General features: G+C 32.8%; 1 protein-coding gene across 2 annotated transcripts in view; it reads right to left on the minus strand.

The window, feature by feature from the left end:
• Positions 1–21,282, minus strand: part of LOC117124304 (voltage-dependent L-type calcium channel subunit beta-3-like) — a 103,000-nt gene extending 81,718 nt beyond the window's left edge. The window contains exon 1 of one of the 2 annotated variants that reach the window (XM_033270492.1): positions 21,241–21,282. In XM_033270492.1, the coding sequence (XP_033126383.1) occupies positions 21,241–21,267 (27 nt within the window). In that variant the 5' untranslated portion in view covers positions 21,268–21,282. Of the gene's footprint in view, positions 1–3,554; positions 4,143–21,240 lie in introns of those variants that run through there. The other variant, XM_033270491.1, reaches the window with a different exon arrangement.
• Positions 21,283–23,671: the final 2,389 nt, after the last annotated feature.

A 23,671-nucleotide genomic window follows, 5' to 3' on the forward strand; every position in this document is an offset into this window, starting at 1 on the left:
TATGTTGGGTCAAATTTGTGTGGAGGTTGAAAAATACAGGGGAGTCTTTATGGCCCAAAATAGTGATTTCAGTAATGTAATTTGACAGGCAAATTACAGTAATATTTTTAGCAAATTTCTAAAATGTGAAGAGTGATTACAATAGTTCCTATTGCATTACATGCATAGGAACTAAAAAATTTGTCCTCTTGTTCATGTCCTAGGCCTACAAGCTAAAAACGTCAACAAACATGAGGAGTGACGAATTCATTTTCTAATTATTTTGTGGGAGGGGGTATTTGGGCCTAGGACTCTCCGCTCTTTTGGGCCTACCGTTGTCCTCGTTTGATTGTCATTCATAATTGTGCCGATGAGCACAGCCGAAAACATTTGCCTTCTCGCCCCACATCGTTATCTTACTCCTCGTCATCATGACAGGAATGAGAAAGATACTATCCTATACAGTTAGGAAAACAACGTGTCGTATAAACAAAATGGTGACGTAATTTCTGTCACGAAAACCGATTTTCGAAAAAATTAAAAATGTAGTTGCAACTCCAGCAGGCTGTCTGGTACTCATTAAAAAAACGGTTTTAAAAAATTGATTATTTTGTGTTTATCAGTAGAAACACACCCTACAAGTATAAATGGGTAGATTGTGTGGTTGCCTGCTCCTGTGCTGATTACCAGAAGCAACACTTGAGAGCATGTGGACACAATGACCAGGAAAAAGAACTGTGCTTTATAACCTCATGAAAGAGGTGCATTATAAATGCCTATGCTAGTGTGGATTAAGTATTCTGTGAATTTTTGGTTTTATGCGAGAGTACTCGAAAATCAGCCATGCTGAGTGGAACTTCATGGTCAAATAATACTAAAGAAAGTTCTGAGGGGTAGTCAAATATTATCGCCCTGTAAACTATTCTAGATAGAAATTATTGAATGAAGGTTAGATTGGAATAATTGAATGCATTAATCTAATCTAGGCTCCCTAAGTGAAATAATTTCATTTAACATTATTTTTTACATCTATAATAATATTTGTCTAAGTCAAACATCTTCCCTAGTTAGCTTTACTAGGCCAGCCTAACTCTAGTGCTAGATACTGTATGTGTGGTTGCTACACATTTATCCTTCCTTTGGTAGGTATTCAATGTCCATTTGATATTCTAAATAGATGTTTACAAAAAAAGACAGGAAGGAAAATGTTTGCCAAAGGATTCCACAGCTCTATTTTTACCATGGCAAACCATGTTTTTACTTTGATGTGAAATTGGGACTATTGCATATTGTGAAATAAAATATAGATATAGAGGTATCATTTTCACTTATAAATCCTTTAAAAATTAAGAAATATAAACAAAAAATTACAAAATCAAATTTACATTAGGTAAAAATATATAGGACAATAATTAAAACCATGTCAATGTATCAATATAAAAGAATGAACCTTATAATTTCATTAAATAACAATATAGTAGCATGTTTAAGTATCCTTGACAATTTGGTGTCTTGAATACATATTTTTGCAACAGGTCAACAACTCATTTACATAGAGTTTGTATTGTATATTTTTCAACATGCCATGTTTTTTATAACATTTAAATTATTTTATTTTTGTAACAAGTAATTTCTATGTTATATCACTTATCAGTCAACCCTTCAGCATACATTATAAAATCTGCATTACAAATTCTCTAATGGGAAATGAACAGTGCAGGTTTTATGCAGTCCCAAATGTCATTCGAAATTAAATGTGTGACGTCATTTGGAAGGTAAAAAATTATGCCTGTGTAACTCAGTCTATTGACGAAGACTTGCTCATATCTATCTATCGTGTATTCATGATAGATCTATAGACTAATTATATTTTAACTGTTTTCAATTACAAGATGAATAAAATGGTTGCTACATTATAAAAATTATTTCAAATTCTCTAACATTTTTAAATATCGGTAATGATTTAGTATGCTGGAATTCATATCATTATCATCGAATATTGTGACTAATTCAGAATATTCATACATAATCATGATATTAATTCTATATTCATAAGTATTGTTTAAACGAAGATCTAAATTTCCTAACTAACTCCGAAAATGATATTAAGTTGTATATACATTTTATCAAATAAAGTCTCCGATGAGAGAAAAGTGGGCGTCGCCCAAAATCTTTCAATAGTGGTCCAAAGGGAGAAACCCCCAAAACCTAGGACAATTTAGGGGTTTCAAAAGATTATTTAATGTAATAAAAAAATATAATTCCCCCCTGTGGTCTGGCTCTGATCTTTATTTTAACTAATAATAAAAATAATTAATAAAAAATAAATTAATGTAATATACCACATGACAATAATAGATTAAATGTTTTATAATCTATACTTCCCTGTATACTGGAAATTGTATTACAAAGGAAATAAAATTGGTTTAGATATATATTTTTTATTTTAACAATTTTGCTAATTACAACATTGGTCTCACCTTATCTAAATCAAGTTCTTTCCCATGAAATATGCAAGAATTAAGATGCCAAAACAAAACAAAAAAATCTTAGGTTGCAAATTCTTATCTCTGCCTTAAATGGATCAAACCACAGAAAATAAATTATTCAAATTGAGCACTAATTGGGATTGAAACAACTAAACAAACACTGATCTTTATTTTAATTTACATAATTGTAAAGGAGATTAAAGGGTGTTTTAATGAAATTCTTTGACATGACATTTATAAGTGTGTGTCAATTGACTGCAAAGGTAAATGATAGTTTTTCTGCAGTTCTCTAGTTACTTAAATAATAATTTACAATTATTATATATTTCTATACATTACGGAAATAAATAAATATAATAATAAATATTGCATTTGCATGAAAACAGAAAATTTTGTTGAAATGCTGGTAATAATTCATCTGTGTGTAAAATTATTATGTATGAGCTTATATACTTATCACATTTGCTTCTCTAAAAATACCACTGAGCAGCCAATTTTCAGTTGCTAGTCAATTCTACTTAATTAGTAATAATCATACATAATTGAAATTTACTAATTAATAATTCTAGTAACTTTATTTTTAAAATATATACCATAATTTTATAACAGCTCAATACATACACATTTTGAATTCAGAGAGCCTGGATTAAAAATAACAATATAATTTAGATCTTACAATTTTGAGGTTTTCATATTAAAAAAAATGTTCTAATCTAGCCATAGGCTTCATGGTTTTTCTCACCCTCTAGGCGTGGTATCATGTCATTATGCATATTTTCCCTTTAGATGGCTTTATAGAATTTTCTTTTAGAAATCTGTACAGACTATGCAAGGCCATTCCTTTTATTGGGTTTTTATTGAATTTTTGTTTCATTGAATCTTGTATTATATACAATCTTTGTACTTACAATATAATAGGATCAGTATATGATATGACTCTATGGTCAAAAATACTAGTTTACAATAAATATATTATTTTAAATAGTAAAAAGTATACATTTTACCTTTATATACACTAACTTTCATAATGGAACATTAATTATTTCATATTTATATTAACATATTAATTAAGAATATGATATTTACCTCATCTGTTGATATTGGAATGTCGGGATCGAACTGATTTATCGAAGCGTATGATCCTCGAGTCGGTTCCTTTCGAGTCCATGTCATCTTGGACTTCCTCGCTTCAAATCAAACCAATTCATAAAAATCTATCCATGGGATTTATATCCTCAATGATAATAAAATGTTGGTGTTTTTCCTACTTGCCTTGACAGTCAGTAAGTTATTCCAAAGGTGATGCCTGATCCACAGAGATACGTCAATGAGTTCATTCAAGAGTAATCATAGATCCGCATATTGCTATGCTTTTAGATATATGAGCAAACAGTATTGAAGCACATCAATAATTTAGACAGTGTCATGGTGACAAAAATTAGGTGGATTCCTTTTCCAGTTTATTCTCTCTTCACCAGCAAAGGCTCATAATTGAGAGGCTGTGTATGATGAGATCTGCTTGTCTACACATCTACGCTGAATGTCACTTTGGGGTACACAAAAGGTATCATTCCACTACCCAAACACTATTGTGATGAGATTCTCTAGGGAAGATCTTAGCCTAGGATGCTGCTCACTCCAAGAACAACGATGACAACTGCTACTGATTAACTACCTATCCATTGGCATCTACCATTATTTTACCTAATTATATCAGAAAGCAAAATATCACAAGGAATCTAAGGCAAAGAATCAATCAAAAACACGTTGAAATGCTAAATATTCGTCAAACCTCATTAAACGATGACAAGTGAAGTTAAGTAGAATTAACATTATATTTATAGTCTTCTGTTGAATGCAAATTGGTTCTACCCCATTACAAAATGGAATACACCATTATTTATGCGAGACATATTGGTTTCCAGCTATGGTAGCTCAATAAGCTTGAATATTTTTCCTTCATATAACTACTAGGGAAAAAGGGTGAGCAATCAGACAACAAGTATATGCAGGCCGTATGCATAATTTCAATCGGTCATGGATAATGCCCTTACTTTCCCTATTTCACTCTGTAATAATAAAAATTTTCAACTGACTATGTTCTTAATCTTTTATTAAAAATACTAATAAAATAAGGTTTTAAGACTAGTGAAAGTATTCTAATAAATCATATGGAGATTACAATATTAATTATAAAATGTACATTATCATGGCAATTTTGAGAAATCAAATTGATATTCCTAGTTGCCTTGTCAAATGGCAATATTAAACAGAACTGAAGGTAATATGTGCTATGATAACCAAAACCAATATATACTTTTGTAATTTCATTCCTTCATTCAATTAGGAGTTTTTGAAATAATCACTATGCACTGAAAGATATCCGAGAAGAGTTGGTTCAAACTACCAAACCTTGGGTGAAGAGCAGCTCGAACCAGTGCAGATGTTAAGGCTGTAGTGAGTGGACCCCTGCCTTACCGCTAGTTTACTTGACTCAGAATAGGTACTAGACTACACATTTGTCAAGGGAAGCTAATTTAAGCAGAATTTTACTATAAAGCAGCATTATTATTATTTACTATTACTTATCATTATTATTATTATTATTGTTATAATATTGTTACGGTTTTTGCATGTCAGATTGGCAATAATATTCATATCATCATCTATTTATGGTGATGTAAATAAACACTAATGATAAATCTGTACTTGAATTGACAGAAACATACAGTAATATATTATTTCTCCATCAACCCAAGTACTGTAATTATCATTAAATATTATTATTAATTAATATTATTATTACGGAGTTCACATGTCAGGTTGGCAATAATATTCATTTCATCATGTTTATGGTGACGTAAATACACACCACTCTATGTGTAGGTTTAAATGCAATCTTTGCATACTGAGAGCTAATTTAATTATAAAAATATTTCAAGTATATACAGTAATTATAATTTGAATTTTACATTTTGCCAAAACTTGCTAATGGAAAAAAAAAAATTCACCTACCACTACAAGGAACATTAATGGAAATAACACATCTCCAAGGCTATTTAGAACACAATGATAATAAATGTCAATTATTGCCTTATTATGATTATCAAAATTTTAAGTTTTTCTAATATTCAAGTGCATAGGGGTCAGTCATGAATTTAGATCATTTATATACTGAAAATGAAATATTAATAAAATGCAACTTTCTTTGGACACCCTTATTCAGGAGACACCTTTATTAAATACCCCCAATATTAAAAGGACAGATAATTTTTAGAGTGTGCCAAATGGTCAAATCAACACCTGTCAACAAGGGACAGTAATATTTTTTTATTGTACCATGAGAACTGTAATAAAATAGAAATATCACTCATTAAAACTTATATTTGGTCAACGTTTGAGCCATAAATTAAACACTGAACCAGGCTTAGAGATAGAGATCAGTATAGGCCTCCTGCATGTGTTACAAACCATCTATCTTATCAATTTACCACAGGACATATTTTCCCCTTTTTCCATGTACTATCAAACAGTAATTTTAATCCAGTCCCTAATTTTTAATGTACCACAACAAATACATTAAACCATAAATAAATATAGTATAAATAAATTATTTAAGTAGTCCTACTACTTTCGTGCGCCCTTAATTTTTGCGATAAGACGACAATCGCGAAAATTAAGGGCATGTGAAAAATCGTGAAATTCTCAATGATGGTTTTGTCTTCAAAAGCAAATCTATAGCTATATCTGTTTTGGCTATCTAGGCCATTACATCACACTTACCTACTAGTGTGGTGGTGCTAGCTAAGCCTAGGCCTACCTTCAACGGAATCAAAATCGCAGCATTCTTCTATAACAGATATTTCCCTTCAGTTGATAACTGCTAACTATCACAGCACTTTGTTAGGCCTATATTTTCTGCAAGATTTTTAACAGTACGACTTAAAAAACCTTGTTCAAGCTTGCCCTAGAGTAGCTGCAGTAGGCCTGCTTAGGCCTATGGTAATTAGCCTAAAAATGGGGAGGGTATGACATTGCTTGAAAATATAGACGAAAAACCTTTGTATATTTCTGCATCATGTTGGAAAAACTACTTGAAATTTCAAATTCGCAAAATTATAAGGCCGCAAAATATTTCAAATTGTAAATCGTGAAAATAAAGGGCTTTACAATATTATTTATAGCACATAATGAAATGACATGTTATGTTAATTATATTATTTATCTTGATTTCATATCATACATGTATTGTATTTGCAAAGACAATTATCATGAATTATTTAATTCTATTTTAAATATTCTGTAATTATAATAAAATAAACAACTGTAAGAATCTTAATAGGGGTTCTACTGCATCTGATTACAACTACTGTATTGCCAGAATAATACCATTATGAATTCAAATTACAAACAATTAATGCAAGTCCAAATATGTTTTGCTATTTCTTTCTGCCCAAATTTTTAAAAATATTTTATCCATTCTCAACCTACAAAGATTGAATTTACTGTACAACATCAAACTGGTTAAAAATATCAAATGACATAAAATAAACAAAATGAATCTATTTTCATGTTGTATTTACCAGTAACCTATGATTTTAACTGAATACATTTTTATCAATTTGTATTTTACATGTATTTCATTTTTTTAAATTTTTATTTGGTAAGGCATTAATAGACTTCGCTAGCCATTGGAGAGCATTTTATTGTATTTTGTTATTTTATTCTATTGTATGAAAAATATCTATTTCAGCAAAACTAGGAGTAAAGTAAAATCAAATCTGATTAAACTATACTATTTTGGAAAGCGTCATTTCTGTGATCAAGCTACAGTATTTTTTGGTGCTACCATATGCAGTAACTTTTAAAATGAAGCACAAAAGTAACATGTTAAATGTGTGTAGGGATTGAATTCCAAAGTGGTGCTGCAAAAGAAAGTGATCTATGCCTATTTCAAGTTATATGTTTTTAACATACCTAGTGTAGTAGATGTCAATATTCTTTTAATGGAAAATGTAAAGAACAATAGAGGGCAGTGTTTAGCTTGATTTTTTTTTTATCATGACTGAATATCTAATTTACTCAAAATTTATATGCATGTACTTCAATGTATATTTTAAAAATATATTTTAAAAAAATATTCTAAATATATGTTCACACCTCTATCTTCAACAAATATAATAATATGTATCAAATAGATTATAATACAGTGCTCATATACGAACAAGATATTATTAAATCATATCAAACATAGTTCATCAATGAATGTTCCTTATAATAGTAGTATAAAAAACAGGTCTCTGGTGGGAATCAAACCCACAATCATTTGCTATCCTGCCGAGCATCATATCCTTTAGACCACAGAGGCATGTACGATATCATTACGGATCTAAGACCACTAGTCTCTCTCCCTTCATATAACTTGAGCGCTCACAAATAGTGGGGCAAATTTTTGTAATAGATTATAGGTAGCAGCTGGTAAATAATAGGAAATAATATTTAAAAGTTGGTGCCTAGCACTGGGAACCAGTGTGGCGTAATGGCTATGGGCTCTCACTGGCTAAAGCCAGAGACCCTGGAGCATCAAGGGACCCCAAGCAAATTCAAATATTTTTTTTTTACAAACAAATAATCAAGGCCCTTTTTCAGGCCAAAGTCTTCTGAGAGATTGGGGCATTTGTATTATCATCACTATTGCCAGTCTATACTTTACATCGATAAAAGAACACTAAACTTTATATTTTAAAAAATCATTAAGACCAACAACCATGTGAAACAAGAAATTAAACCACGAGCAAAAGCATTGACACATGAGTATTGTACATTTTTTACATTATATATTATATGTTTTTGTCCATAAATATTTATTAATTTTAATTGGCTCGTTTTGTTTGGCATTCATTATAATATGTTTATTAGTGAGATCTTAGTTAAAATTAAGTGTGCTTTTTTGGTTTAAATCACGATACATAAACTTAGAATTTGAATGTGTAGAAAAGACATTAAAATACATCACAAAACGCTAAAAACTTCTGAGACTCTCACCGGGGCCCTTTGCGGCCCTAGCCCTAAGTGTCTGGGGGCCCTTAAACAGTCCCTGCCCAGCTGTCTCCGGCCCCCCTCTATTACGCCACTGCTGGGAACACAAATAATGTATAACTCAAATAGATACAGCTCTCATATAGGAACAAGATGTTATAAATCATATGAAACATAGTTGATCAACAAAAGTTCCTTATTCTAGTTTTATGAAAAAAATAGGTCTCTAAGGGGAATCAAACATATTATATAGCTCGAATAAGAACATGTATTAATAATCATACCAAGCATAGCTCATCAATGAAAGTTATTTCAGTTGTAGTTTAATGGGTATAATACTCGCCTTGATAGCAAAAGGTTTCAGGTTCGAATCCCGACAATTGAAATAAAGGAACTTTTCGTTGATGAGCTATGCTTGATACAATTATTACAACATGTTCCTATTCGATCACTTATTATTTATCTATTTGTTTATACTGTTTTTATGGTGCTACGTAGCAAAATTGATTTGAATATTATTTACTATAATTTTTCCAGCTGCACCTACCAGCTTTTATCTCAGCTCCACTACATGTGAGCATTTCAGTCAGTTGTATGGGAGAAGTGGCTGGAAGTTAGATCTGCCTCTATATCCTATAGGTCTCTATGGTATATTGGGTATGATACTTGCCTTGATAGCGAGAAGTCCTACCAGACAGTTTTTTCCCTACAACTTTTGGTTGATAAGCTATGCTTGATATGATTATTAGAACATGTTCCTATTAGAGCATTGTTATTATTATATATCTATTTTTCTATATTGTGTTTACAGTGCTAAGCAGCAAACTTGATTTGAATATTATTTACTATGATTTCCCACCTAGGACCTCCAAGCTTTTCTAGCTCAATCTCAGCTCCACTATATGTAAGCGTTTCAGTCAGTTGCATTAGAGAAAGTGCCTGGGGGGGGGGGGGGGGGGAGATATTTATCTATAATAATAAAACTTATTTTAAAATGGGAAAAACTTGTAGCACCATAAGGATGTTTCACAAGGCCGTTTTGCAAGAAGATACAAATACAAAATGAAGAAACTTAAATATCAAAAAAGTGAAATAAATAAGCTGTACAAAGAAAGCAAATTCAAAATTATAAAGACTAAAAAGCAATAGTAATCTCATGACAATTGTTTTTTTTTTGTTATTTAAAATATTTAATCCTGTTAGTTGCTTTATAAGTCTTTTAAAGGTATAAATATTAAGGGCAGTTGTTGCAAAATAATTTATATTTTTTGAATATTCCTAATTTCAGCCCCATGATAGGAAATTTATTTTTCTTCATATATTGTATTATATATTTTTATATTTCTGTTATATTATATTCTACTATAGGTCTCTATGGTCTATTGGATATGATACTTGTCTTTGATATTGAGAGTTCACAGGTTGGAATCCCGCCAGAGACACTTTTTTCATACAACTGAAATAAAAGACCTATTCGTTGATGCTAGTATGCTTGATGATTATGATGATTTTTACATGTTCTTATTCCTGTTCATGTTCCTATTCAAGATTGTTTAAAAAAACCTGAATATACACTATTAAATGTCTATGGTAGGTTGTCCAGATTTTACAACAGACAGGATCAAATATTTATTTGCCCAGAAAACAGGTAATAAAATACATCAATTCCTCAGTTCATTCTGTATATTGATCCAACTTCAGTAGTTATCAATAATGCATTGATATGCTAATTATAGGCATAAAATATTTGCATAGGATCCATGTCCCTAACACACATAAATTTGTTATGATACAAGGAAAATATGTCAGACCTATGACTATTTTTTTTGCACTGTTTTGATCAAAATTAGTGAATAGAAATAAGTGGATCCAGTACATCCCTCCTCTGCTGCTAGTCTATAACTGTGTTTTCATTTATAAAAAAAAATAATTATCTACTGTTACATAAAATTATTTTCTTTAAACTATAAATGTCAAAATATTCAACAAATGAAAAATAAACTTACCTATATAATGAACCACATAGAGTGAAAACAAACTTTGAATGAGAAATGAACACTGATCATGATTTTTTTTAGCAATTAATGTGATTTAAATCATTACAATATGTAACACATTCTTTCTACCACAGCAAAACCCACTAATAATAATATTTTAATAATATTTATTCGGCAAAGTAAAAGTACAATCTTGCCAGGAGCAAGGAAGAGGCACGAGCCCAAACAGTAAACTGCCCTGCCCCATCATTAAAACATACAGTAAAGGCAAAAGAGAAACATAAAAAAGTAAAAATTAATTTAACTAACAAAACGAATAACTTAAAAATCCAGATTTGAAATTAACTCAGAATTTTTGTATGGTAAAAAAGAAAGGTAAATTTGTAAAAACACAAACTATTCAAAATATATACAGAAAAACACAAATTTGAAAAAAATTAAGAAAATAAATCAGTAGTTTGCGATCAAGTATTTAGTTAGTTGAGCTTTAAAATCAGAAGTGGTTGAGCAAAATAATACAGAACAATTAACTGTTACTATTTAGTAGTATGAAAAAAGGAAGTAGTATGAAAAAAGAAAGAAGAACCCTCAAAATCAGATGGGCATATAGGTCTATTGTTCGAAATAAGTAATTTTACAAAAAAAAAAAAAAAAAAAAAAAAAATTTCCAAGAAAATAAACACTGAAATCATATTAAAGAAGATGGAAATTGCCTGGACATATATTGCAGTTGTAACAAAACAAAAACTCTTACATTGCATTAACATGGAAACCTGGGGGGAAAGAAAAGTTGGTTGCCATAGAACAACGTGGCAGAGTCAGTGGCCAATCCAAGGGGGGAGGGGGATCCACAGGGGTTCAGACGAACCCCCTGTGAAAAAATCTACTGGATCCTGGCTTACAAGGTTTGTTAACCTACTAACCTACCTAAGCACAGGTTGGCAGATCAGACAAACTAGGCTTAGCCCAAATATCTTTCAATTTATTAAAATTATACACACTGTTTTCGGTTCAACGTCGTAATAATATATGTATGAAAGTGCGTTCTTTAAGCCTATCGGTTCATCGATCGATGGAAGAAAGACTGCGTATCCAACTACTCAATATTGTTGACTATAATAATATATTGCCTATGTCTTCGATTTTTTTTCTCTAATCCTAAAGAATGAGATACAATTACCTGACCTTTTTCAAGAGGGGGAAACCTTGAATTTTGAAGAACTTAAAGGTCATTAAGACTTCTCAGAAGTTAGGAAAGCTCATTTCCTGCCATCTAGGAATCCTGGAGGAGTACCCCTGGACTCCCCTTTCATTTTTGGGGTTTTTTTGGAAACATTTTGAACCCCCCTCTTTCAAATCCTGAATCCGCCACTGAGAGGGCTATAAAAAGGAAAGGGAATGTCTTGGATGCAAGTCATGGAATGCAGCCAGACATGTTGCAAATGACAGGGTGGGTTGGTAAGAGTGTACTTCAGCCTTGTGGATCACATTGTCTGAAGAGGATAGGTAAGGTATTTATAAAACAAAGTAAAACAACAGACTAACTCCCATAAAAAAAAACACCCATATTTTGCTAACTAGGATTTGAAGGAAAGACAAATACAATTTAGCTATGGGCCTGTTTCAAAATCATGTGCTTTTTCCCCAGCAGAGGCAGGCCCAAAAAAACATAACATGGTTAGAAGTGCATTCTAAAAATGTGTATTTTAACCCACACTTGTTATAGGGTTGGCATTCAGCTAACATGCTTTGGGGGTAAACTTTTCAGCTGCAATGCAATACTGTGTGGTTATGACCTGTCGGTGTCCAAAAAAATTAACCTGTTCTTTGGCTTGTAGTTTCGTTAACAGGAAATTTGGAAAATACGAATAATAATACTGTACAGAATTATCCCACATAAATGAAATCAACAGGATGACATGCTTTATAGGATTACCATAATTATTTTATACTTTCACGATGTATTTAATTCTTTCGCAGCATGCAGTAGCTGACAGGAATAAAGGTCAACTTCAACTTCAGTCATCATCGTCATTATAAGCTCCACCCACCTACCCATGTGCGCATTCCCCCGCACTTTTCACCAGAAACGTGTTCCGAAGGATTTCAACCGTATTAAAAAGCACATGTTTTTGGGTTATTCAGCAGAAACATGCCCTATGACAGCATTTGTATCTGGGTTTTAATCATAAATAGAGCCATGTGTTAACTTTCTTTCTAATCCAGACAAAAAATCTAATCACTTTTTGTACAATCAAAGCCAACCAAAAATCATTTAGTTTGATGTTAAAATTATAAAACCAAAGAGTAAAATTATGGTTAGAAAAATTCCAGGAATATAGACAAAAATTTCATTAAAAATAATTATATATACTAAGCTAAAAAAAATTAAAGAAAAATGAGTAAAAACATGTTATATCGTCATTGCGGACTTATAAAATCCGCATACACTAAAAAACTAAAGGTTGATGCATATTTTTGGAGTCCGTACTGAGCCCAAAAAATCCGCAATGAAAATATAACATGTTTAAATCAATATACAAAAAAAAAAAATTTCAATAATAACAAAGATGGATGAACACAAACAATTAAGGCCAATAAGTGTTTTTCAACCAAAAATATTTTAGAGAGTTAATACAAATGTCAACTCACAGCACTGGTTGCAAGTGGTTCTGGAAGAGGATAATTAATCTTCCTTGGTGGCACATGCATACCCACATCTACACCAGAGTCCTTATCAGAATCAACACTACTGCCTTTATGCTCGAGCATCTTTAACTCCTTCTTCAGACTCTCCTTTAATTCTGTCTCCCTCATTTTTTGCTGGTGTGTGGCCAATCGGGTAACTTCAAATAGTCGTTCCCCATCACCCTTTGAGATGGGCCTTGGTGATGGCTTCTTGGTAGGGGATTTCTTTGGTGCTTGTTTAGCTAGCTTCTTAGCTGGAGGGGGTTCCTCAGCTCCCTTAGGTTCCTCAGTACTGATGCCGAATTTATCACTTGCCATTTTGTGTAGATCAAAAAAGCTACTGCTGGATTTTCCATCTGTTTTGTCATCACTACTGAAGCTGAAGATACTTGATTCCTTCACTTTGCTTGACTCTTTCTTTTTCTGCTGTTCCAAATTTTGTTTTGAAGGCGGCTTCTTTCCGGGACCTCCAGGAAGTAAGGCATCCTCAAGAGCATTGAAAACTTCTTCAAACCACACCATTTTCAGATTATGCTTAAAATTTCTGAACGTACATAAAAGCTGATGATTTGGTTATGATGGAGATGATGTCATTTCACTTTGATGATGGATAGGGTCTTTGATATGCAAATACAGTTGAGTTCTTTCACACTCCCATGGCTAGCTAACTCATTGGTTCCTGTATAGTTTAAATTCACGGTTTGTATGGATTTGCACACCTTGTAGTGATAACAATCAGCCTTGTAAATTAGTTTGTGCATTGTCCTGGGCGTTCCATTATTAGAAGGGTAATCAAATTTGGAGAAACAATAGCTAAAACAACACTCCACTGTACATACCATCAACAAGGAGCAAGAGTTTATGAACACATACAAAGTCTCATTATCTGAACTGCATATACATGTAATAAAATTAATTGATGGAAATGAAGGTCATCTCATTCAATGATAAAATATGAAAACCAGAATATGAAAACCAAAATATGACTATGATGCCATACAGCACAAACTTATTACAAAACTCAGTCAACATTATTTAACTGTCATCCTGATTTAAAAATAAAATCCCTCAGATATAATTATTATTATTAATATAGAAAACCCCTGGAATCATATAATGTGGTAATCTGATCAAACACAAACCAATATTATGTTATTGATTAGTATTGTCAAATGATTTAATATACAATGTAACCAATAACAGGCGTCCCGAGTTGGAAGGATCCACATCTGGGAGATCTGTTTCAATGCTCTTTCTTAACACATCTAAATATATTCTGCTGTGGATTGTAATACCCATTGACACGGACATTTGGGAGACAATTGATAATACAGCATTAAAAATTGGTAAAAACATGCAAATATCGTGAATTTGCGGGAGATAGTTTACTTTCCGGGAGATTCTTGCTTGCTCGCGAGAGTGTGGGAGGCCTTCCCAATTTCCGGGAGACTTGGGACCCCTGCAATAACTGACTATTATGAGACTGAATTGTCCCTCTCCGCAGACATTACAATACTATTCTGATGCTCATTGTTTTTAAGCATTATGCAACTACTTTAAATGCAATTAGATGCATAGAAACTGAATGTTAATGTCAAACAAACCAAAGCTACTGATATCATTTAGCTCCAAACCTTGAAACTTGAACTTGCTAATTATTTTTCTTGAGCTTTTTCTTGGTTTGGATGGTTTTTAAATTTATATTTGTATTGATATGTATTCAATAACCATCAGTAACTTATTTTACTTGCAGTGCAATTAAGAATACAGTAGTAAAATACCATAAAACCTTGAAATGAAGCCCTGGGCTTCTTTTTTTTGCGAACTTTCGATGGGCTTCTTTTCGAGTTAGGCTTCTTTTTGAGATAGGCTTCTTTTCAAGGCAACTTTTGCAAAGTAAAGAGGGGGGAACTTCTTTTCAAAATGAATGCTGTAAATTTTGTGATTTTGTACTATAAAACAATAAATAAGGCCACTGTAACATCAATCTGTATTATGAAGTGTATTTAAATGGCATTAAATCACATAGACTACTGTATAAATTCATGTACAGTGACTGTAATGTACTATCCGAAAAGAAGCCTATGCTATCTGCGATGTGCTTCATCTCAAGATTAAGCCCACTGGGCTTATAAAACATACAAGTTTAAATGTTTCAAATGCATGTAATGCATTACCTTCCTTATTTATTAAAATTTTAGTTTGGTCATTTGGATATAAAATATAAACTATACCTTATTATATGGGAACATTCAGACAACTTTTTCCCTGGACCTTTTTTCTTCATGTGTAGCTGAGGCAGTGTATACATTTAGAAAACAATTATAGTTAGCTCATAATGTGTGGCTAATAGTGTAAAAACAACAGATAGGGTATATGGAAAAAAATGGCCCCAGGGAAAAAAGGCCCCAAAAGACAGATAGGTAAAAATATAAAATTCCGTAACAAAAAGGATTAAAAAAAATCTTATTCAAATGCTGCAAACTGAATCAATAAATCAACATAAATCATTAATAATTTTTTAAAAACTGAATTATTTTTGTTTTTTAAAAGAATCCATAGATTTAAAAACATTTTTTTCCCCCAACTATTGAAATGTTGCAAAATAGCAACAATTTAATCAATAAATCAACATAAATCATATGCATTTTTAAATATTTAATTATAATTTAGTTTTGGGCAATTTCACAGCAGACTCATAATTTGATTATCCCTTGCTTATGATGAAAATGAAGATGATGATGATAATGATCCAATACTGGAGTGACTGTTTGAACGTACAATTATGATGAATTAAAAAAAAAATATACAAAAAGATGCAGAAGAAAATAAATATAAAACGACTTTCACATAATTTAAGACCTGATTTCTTAAAATCGAGTTACTGTATTTATCATAATATATAGGCATGTGGGCCAAACAATAAATTATCAATACATAATTTATAAAACAAATATTTAACAGAATAAAGAAGCAACTAGTACTGTACAGTATAATTTTGATCACAACAGGTAGGCCTATGTATTACATTTTTTTAAATTTATGGTCTATAGCGTTATAAATCTTGTTATATGATTCTTGCAATAAGTAATATACATGGCAACTTATTTGGGTAGATTATTTTTTTTTAAACGACGCAGCCCGACCCGATTTATCGTGGGGGGCAGTCGCGTCGTAGAATATTAAACATGTTTAATATTTCTCATGACGGCTTAAGACGCACACCATCGCGTCTGCGTTTAACTCACACAGAGCCGACGCGACAACAAATCGCGTTAGGCTGCGTCGTACGACGCTTCTGAGTTGGCCTTTAAACTTCAGTAATAAAATTGATTTTTTTTTTTAATCATTGGGGGTCATTTATTGATTTTTGATGCAATTCTTTTTATTTAACAACATTTAAATATTTGAAGGATATTTAAAAAAAAATCTTTTTTATTACTGAATTTTATCATTTTTACTGGGGCCATTTTTTCCAGGACCATTCTTTTAGGGGCCACTTTTCTGGGGCCAACAGCAGTAGGGTAGCTCTTTTGGAAGGTATTAGCAAATGATTTCAGAAATGAATATGTAACTGAAAACAAAAAACAAGCAACATTACTAAAAAATAAAACCAATCGAAAATACTAAACAATTTTATTAGGTTGAAGAGATTAAGCATGTTGTCATAGCATTCGACATCACAAATAACTCTGAATGCTCTCTTTTGGATGGTTAATTTTATTAAGATGATCTTGTCGCTATTTTCCAAGTCAGGTTATATAGTAACTGATGGCATTCTAAACAAGGTATCATCCCTTTGGACAACCCTTTACAATCTGTGACATTTTGTTATGTCAATTTGTATATGTTTATTTCATACTAAATATGTTGTGATGATCCCCTTCATAAAAGTACACCATTGCCTGTAAATCTAATATATTTTTATCTAATACAGTAGAACCCCTCATTTAAGTACGTCACGGGCCCAGAGTCGTTCGTAAATGCGGGTATTCGTAAAATTGGGGTTGATCCAAATTCCTATATACTTGAACTGGTACTACTTACACTGGCATAAACTAGGCCTAGGCTAGGCCTACAGGCCTATGCAGCTAAGTCTGAGGGGGCCTAGGACTACAGTAGGCAGCTTCTAAGCCATTAGCTCAACCCGCCCTCGATAAACTAACGTTACGTTATCTCACTATATTAATTGGATTAACACATTATCAAGGATAAGTACTGAGTGTTTAACACTGGTGTCCTTGGATTCAATTATAGGTAAACGGATTAGTTGCCTTTTTTATGAGGTTTTAATTTTGTTCTTTACCGCCGAAAGTGCGGTATTCTAACATTAGTTTATGGAGGGCTGGTCGGCCTAATGATTCTGATCCCACTCTAGGCCCTACACAAATTTGTTTTTATCGGACATTTTTACCTTCTTAAATACCTAGATTGTGGATTTTACTCCAACACAACTTCCATAGATACTTGTTTATTATATTGATCATTCAATAAAACAATCAAGCACTATGTTGAATGTTAAAGCTGAAAACGATGTTTGAAAGAGAAGTAAAATTTGTCGCATACACATGTGTGAAGCCATAAAAAACACTGACTTTGAACAGGCCCATTAGAGGGCCTCCTTCACTTGAGAATTACATAGTACTGTATAGCATGGTGTGTTGTATGCATGCTAATAACAGTTACAATTCGAGCGGATTTTTTTAATCTTTCTTTCTTAAATTTTTATGACGTCATCACCTTTATTTTACGATCGTAAAATCGGGAATTTGTTAAATTGGGGTTCGTAAATGAGGGTTTTTCTGTATTATGTATTATAGTGATACTGTCTTATTTGGTCATTTATAAATCTGCTAAAGGTATGTTTTGTTCAATTAAAGGGCAATATCATGAGTTACCCTATGCTGTCCACTTATGGTACATTGTTCATGTTGGCTAAATTCTCTTCAGATGATTTACCATTCATTTTCTCTTTCAATTCATTAATTCTGTCAGAAATACAAGACCAAGACAAAATTAACAGAGAACAAAGAATAAGAAAGATTAAGATCAATCAATCAAACAATTAAGATGAAGACTATCATCTGATGAAGGATTGCAGTAACGCAAAATTAATTTTCTTTATTCTTAATTATGTGGCTCATGTTCTTAATTTACCCATTACAAGAATAAAATAGGATATTCCATTAGTAAAATGGGGTGAAGTGTGCTGTTGTGGGTAATTAAAGACATCCACTGTAGCTAGTATAGGCTTTTGCAAATATGAATATTCATACCAATATGACTAACCCGTTTAATATTCATTTTAATGACTACTCATAATAAAGATTTGTTGAGCTCAAAAGCATACTGAGTGTGAACTCCCTATGTATTATTTAGAGAGATGAAGTATTTTCTTGATTTTCACTGCCCATAAGTGCCAAATACTAAAGTCTAAGTAGGATTTTGATCCCTTTAGTACAATACAATGATACATTAACAAAGTGGATAACCTAATTATGTAATAATAGTGCAATGTTACCTCAACAAAAGGTCAATGCAATATAATGTTAGATTACAAAATACTTGGTATTCAAATAATTTGCCCTTACCTTTATTTCTCTTTTTGGCATGCCCTCCTGTTCTCTTCTTTTAAGAAAAGAAGAAAGAACAGAAAAGAAAGAATACGTATAAAAGGAGTAGAAAGGTAAAAAAATGGCAAGTAAATTGCAAGGAAAGATGACTGCATATTACTCTTTAAATCATATTTCAATGATATTTCAAATGGTAGGAATATTTCTAAATGACAATAAAAAAAAAAAGGAAAAACACATCATGAGAAATTATAATAATATGCCAACTAGATTGTCTACTCCCTTGGTTCCTAAATATGAAGGGCCAAATTATTTTAAGAGTTGATCACACAGACCAAATACAATCTCCGAGTTGTAAGCAACTTCTTATCTTCTGGCCCCAGTTATCCAATAAATTATCAGAAAGCAGCCATTTTGTTAGTTTTCGCTGCGGAAATGGGGCTTAAAATTTCCGATAAATTTTAGCATGAGAATCAGATAATTTATCGGAAAAAGATCCGAATGCGAAATTAAATAACTTTTGACAGATGCACAAAATCACAGTCAACAAAGCTTTCTTTTGGGTAGTTAGTTTTGAAGGCTACTAGTAGTTAGTAGGCCTAGGCATATTATCGAACACTTTCATAATAAAAAGTGCTTATTAAATATTTTTAAAAAAAGCCTAAACTGGCTGCACTCTACGTCGCCAGAGCCTGGCTGGTTCTAGGTCTATCCCTATCTATCGTTTATTGTCGTAAAGCACACCAAACAAAGCTAGCATTCCTTTTAGTCTTCTTCTCAATCCCTATATAGAAGTAAATAAAACATCATTGTAACAGTACATTTCCTGGAGTGAAATAGTACTGAACGATTTCATTCTTGGCCTAGGCCCCCATCTTGTGCAAAAAAGAGTTATTTGCTAGTCATCAAAACAGATCTTTTGATGTTGAACACTTTGTATTGTTGTCCATAATGTTGCATGATGTGATAAAATATTTGGAGTGTTCATTTTAAGATACTTTATTGGAGAAATTATAAGTGCTGTGGAAACACAGCCTAAGATGAAATTCTGAGATACTGTCAATAGCCCCTTGTTGGACAATCATTATAATTATTGCAACCAAAGATGGATTTATTATTTTCCCAAAAAGGAGAAGACCTATTTTTTTCACTATTTTTGGCTTGTTTACGATTTTATTGCTTGCTTATGCAATATCATCACAAAACAAAGAAGGTGTGAGGGCTTAAGATGAGGTAAAAAATCTAGAGTCTCCCGCCAGATGTGGGAGACTTGGTAGGTATGTAATACTCACCAGCAAAATAGACTAGCCTACACAGAGGCCTATGCTAGCCATCTAGTTAGGCTAGGCCTAGCCTAGGCTAGATAGGCTTACAAACTCTCGACAACAATTCATCTGTAATCTGACAAGTATGAGTTTTCTAGACAGTGTAACCAAAGATCCTGATGAAAAAGTAATTTGTTCTGGACTTTAAACCTATCTATTTATGGATCTAGGCCTATGATAAATTTCCTTAGTATTTTTGTCTATTTCCGCACATCCAGAAACTAACGACACAACCTATAGGCCTAGGCTAGGGCCTACACTAGCCAAGTTGAAGTAGTATGGCCTAGCCAGCCTAGAGGAGTTGAGAGGTACAGTGCCATACGCAATCTCAATGATAAAGAAGGTTAGGGTTAACCATTACTGAGATACCGTACAGTACCATGCTGTATCGTCGTACGTACGTATGCATCCATTGACAATCCGAAAAGATAACCACACAGAAACTATCAGCAGTAGCCTAGCTAGTGGAGGAGGGCCTAGCCAGTCAGTCTAAATCTGAAGCATAAAATCAGCGATGATAAAGTTTATCTATAACTCATCCAACCCAGCCAGCAGAATAATAAAAATAATAAAATACATTTAAAAAAATTTAATACAAAATTAATAATATTATTAATAATAATATTAATAACAATAACAGTAAGAACTAAGAAATAATAGTAAGCTAAAGAAAGTCTATACAGTAGTTCTACACCAATTATTTATTTATACTTTCCACATTCCTAATGTACAGTACTGTACTGTATTGTATGAATTTTTCATTATTTTAATCACGTGACCACAACGTAAATAACTCAGTGGTTCTTGTTACACCAGTCATAAACCAATTTATGTACCTGTAGGCTATTATTTGTATGTTTATTTATGTGTCATACTATAACAGAAATGCATTGAAGATGGTAGGTCATCCTCAAGAGTATGTTAATTTATTAAGTTTGCAAATACAAACCAGTCATAAGTTAAAGATGTTGCGGCATTTTATTATAGAAAATATTTCTTGTTTAGTTTGTATTTGGAGAAAATGAACTAAGGCCATAGAACTGGAAGGCCAGCAGAAATATCTAATGCTACCAACCTACTTTTTCACTAGTTCAGTTAACAAAATATTTCAAAGTGATACCACCAAATTGACAATTCAAATAATAAATACCATATCATCTATTTGTTGCTGCTGCATACTAATTATATTCTTATCCGAAACCATTGCATCCTTCTCTTTAAAAGGCCATCCAGCATTTATTAGATGGTGCTATGTTCTTCTAGCATGCAACATACACACATTTACAATATCATAAGATAGTTGAGGCTGCTTAATACAGATGAAGGTGTTAACCAGATCCAGTGCACCAAGGCTGAACACACTTTCACCTGACAACTCTAATTAGATGGTTATGTCCCCCCAAGGAGGGAGCCCTCTCTGGTTTTCCTGGCAGTTTACATCAACATAATATTGACTAATAGTAAATATATATTAATTGCAATAAAAATCACTAAAATTAATAAAATTTTATAAATAAAATGATGTTGACAAAGTTAACAGGTTTGTGTTTTCTGTCCTCTATGGGGCAGAGACATTGTCATCATCTTAATGCTATTGAGTAACTTCTCTTTATTGTTAGCCATCAGGAATCTTTTTTTGTAAACACTTTGTGGCCAACACATACCGTATTTCCAAAAATATCCACAATCCCAACACTTTTGTAAGGCGCAATCTCCAAATTATCCCAGACGACAAATCAGCGTTCAGAGGCATTTTCTATTCTACCAAAACGCGTCTGAAAACACCGTTTGAATAGCACATCGTTTGGACGTTGATATTTCATTTTGGCCTTTGCTCCTTCCCTTTAACTATGGCCAATTGGATGTACCGTAAAACGCGTCCAGACGACTCTCTAAAATGAATCATAATACGACTGACTGTGCGGCCCTATACCCAAATACGGACTTGTTTACCTGCTAGTGAACGTCTCTTTGTACGCCGCCTGTGTGTGCAAGAACTGACAGAAGTATGTAAACTAGGGGAAGTCCCTGGTCGATGCTAAAAAAAATAGTGGGTTGGGTACTGGGACGTTCAGTAGACTAGTACCATGCATAGGTGAGACTATTGCAATATTCAGTGATTTCACGAATCGATAAACAAATGTTAAAAAATCCGATTTTTTTTATAGTTATTTCTGATGTAGTCACAGCTGGAGTCACTGGCCACCATCAGTTTTAAGAAGCGCGATCACCATCCTGTGCAGCTGTGGTAACATCCAACACAGCAATTAATTTCTCTCCTTGCCGTTGAAAGGGATCATGTGCAAAGACCCATGCTCCCAAAACGTTGTCCATGATCAAAGTAGATGAAATTTTGCATTATACTAAGCTAAATTATATTTACATTTTATAAAACAAGGTTTATTAATTGAATTTACGTAAATTTCATGCGAAACACGTTTTTTATGCCGAATTTCACAGCGAATTTCGACATACAAACATGTAGGGCTAAACCATTGCCTACCCAGTAAAGGTTTTACTGACAACTCGCGATATTACTGTAATTAATTTATTTATTCAACTGAACATACACTTCTGTTCCAGCGGCACACATAAATTTGGTGCGTTCAATGTGTAAAAGAGAGAAAGAAAAACAACTAAAAATAATAATAATTCTAAAAAAAAATGTTATACCCCAATTTGAAAATGGACAGTTCTAAATCGCCCAGTACTCTACTTGCTTACACACATGGTTCGGGGCCCTGCTCTCTGCACCCAAGACTCGATCTCGAGATCGCTGCAGTTTTATTTGGAAGAGCACTCTGTAGTCCGATCAATTAAATAATAAATAAAAACTAAAGCTCATGATTTGTTGTTAATATGACAAGTTACTGCCTTTATCTAAATTTTACTAGTCAACCAAATATACATCTCTCGATTCGGAGGAACTACAGTAGAACTTACAGTAAGAAAATGCACTGCTGCATAGTATACACAGTACGGGACACAGTACGGGACACAGTAGAGAGTAGCCTCAGAAAATTGTGAGTAACCAGCCGTGCACGAGGATAAAAAAAGATAGGTAGACTACCTACCTAGGTCTAGATTTGATTTTATATTTAGGCCAAAAAGTGATTTGTAATGCGAATGTACCCTCCTTTACTTTTGCAAAGAAAACGTCAGCGCTATTTTTAGAGTCGCGACGTAGTTCTATCTACAGAGCGGCGTACAACGCCCGGGACCTCCAGGCACATTGTCATCATATAATTTCATATAAGCATAGAGAAAGTATAGCCACATGTACATGTATAAGAAAACAATAGAAAATCGTTCAAACGATCAACAAGCGTCCAAACGATTCACCGTCGTCCAGACGCGAGCCGTAATTCAAGCGTGTAGCAAATGAATATTTATATAGCGTGGTTGATTTCTCAGACGCGTTCGTGATAGGGTGTTGACCTAGATGCTTTTTTGCCGTCAGGGATAATTTGGAGATCGCACCTAACTGTTCCCAGCACCAGTGACGCACATTATTATTATTTGCGCCTTTAAGTTGAGCAACCTATAAAGTTTTCTTGAAACTTACCCTCGAGCATGAGGAA

This window comes from Anneissia japonica, unplaced genomic scaffold (assembly GCF_011630105.1).
Source record: "Anneissia japonica isolate Jap-2015-1 unplaced genomic scaffold, ASM1163010v1 scaffold288012_len1326614_cov192, whole genome shotgun sequence".
NCBI classification, from domain to species: Eukaryota; Metazoa; Echinodermata; class Crinoidea; order Comatulida; family Comatulidae; genus Anneissia; species Anneissia japonica.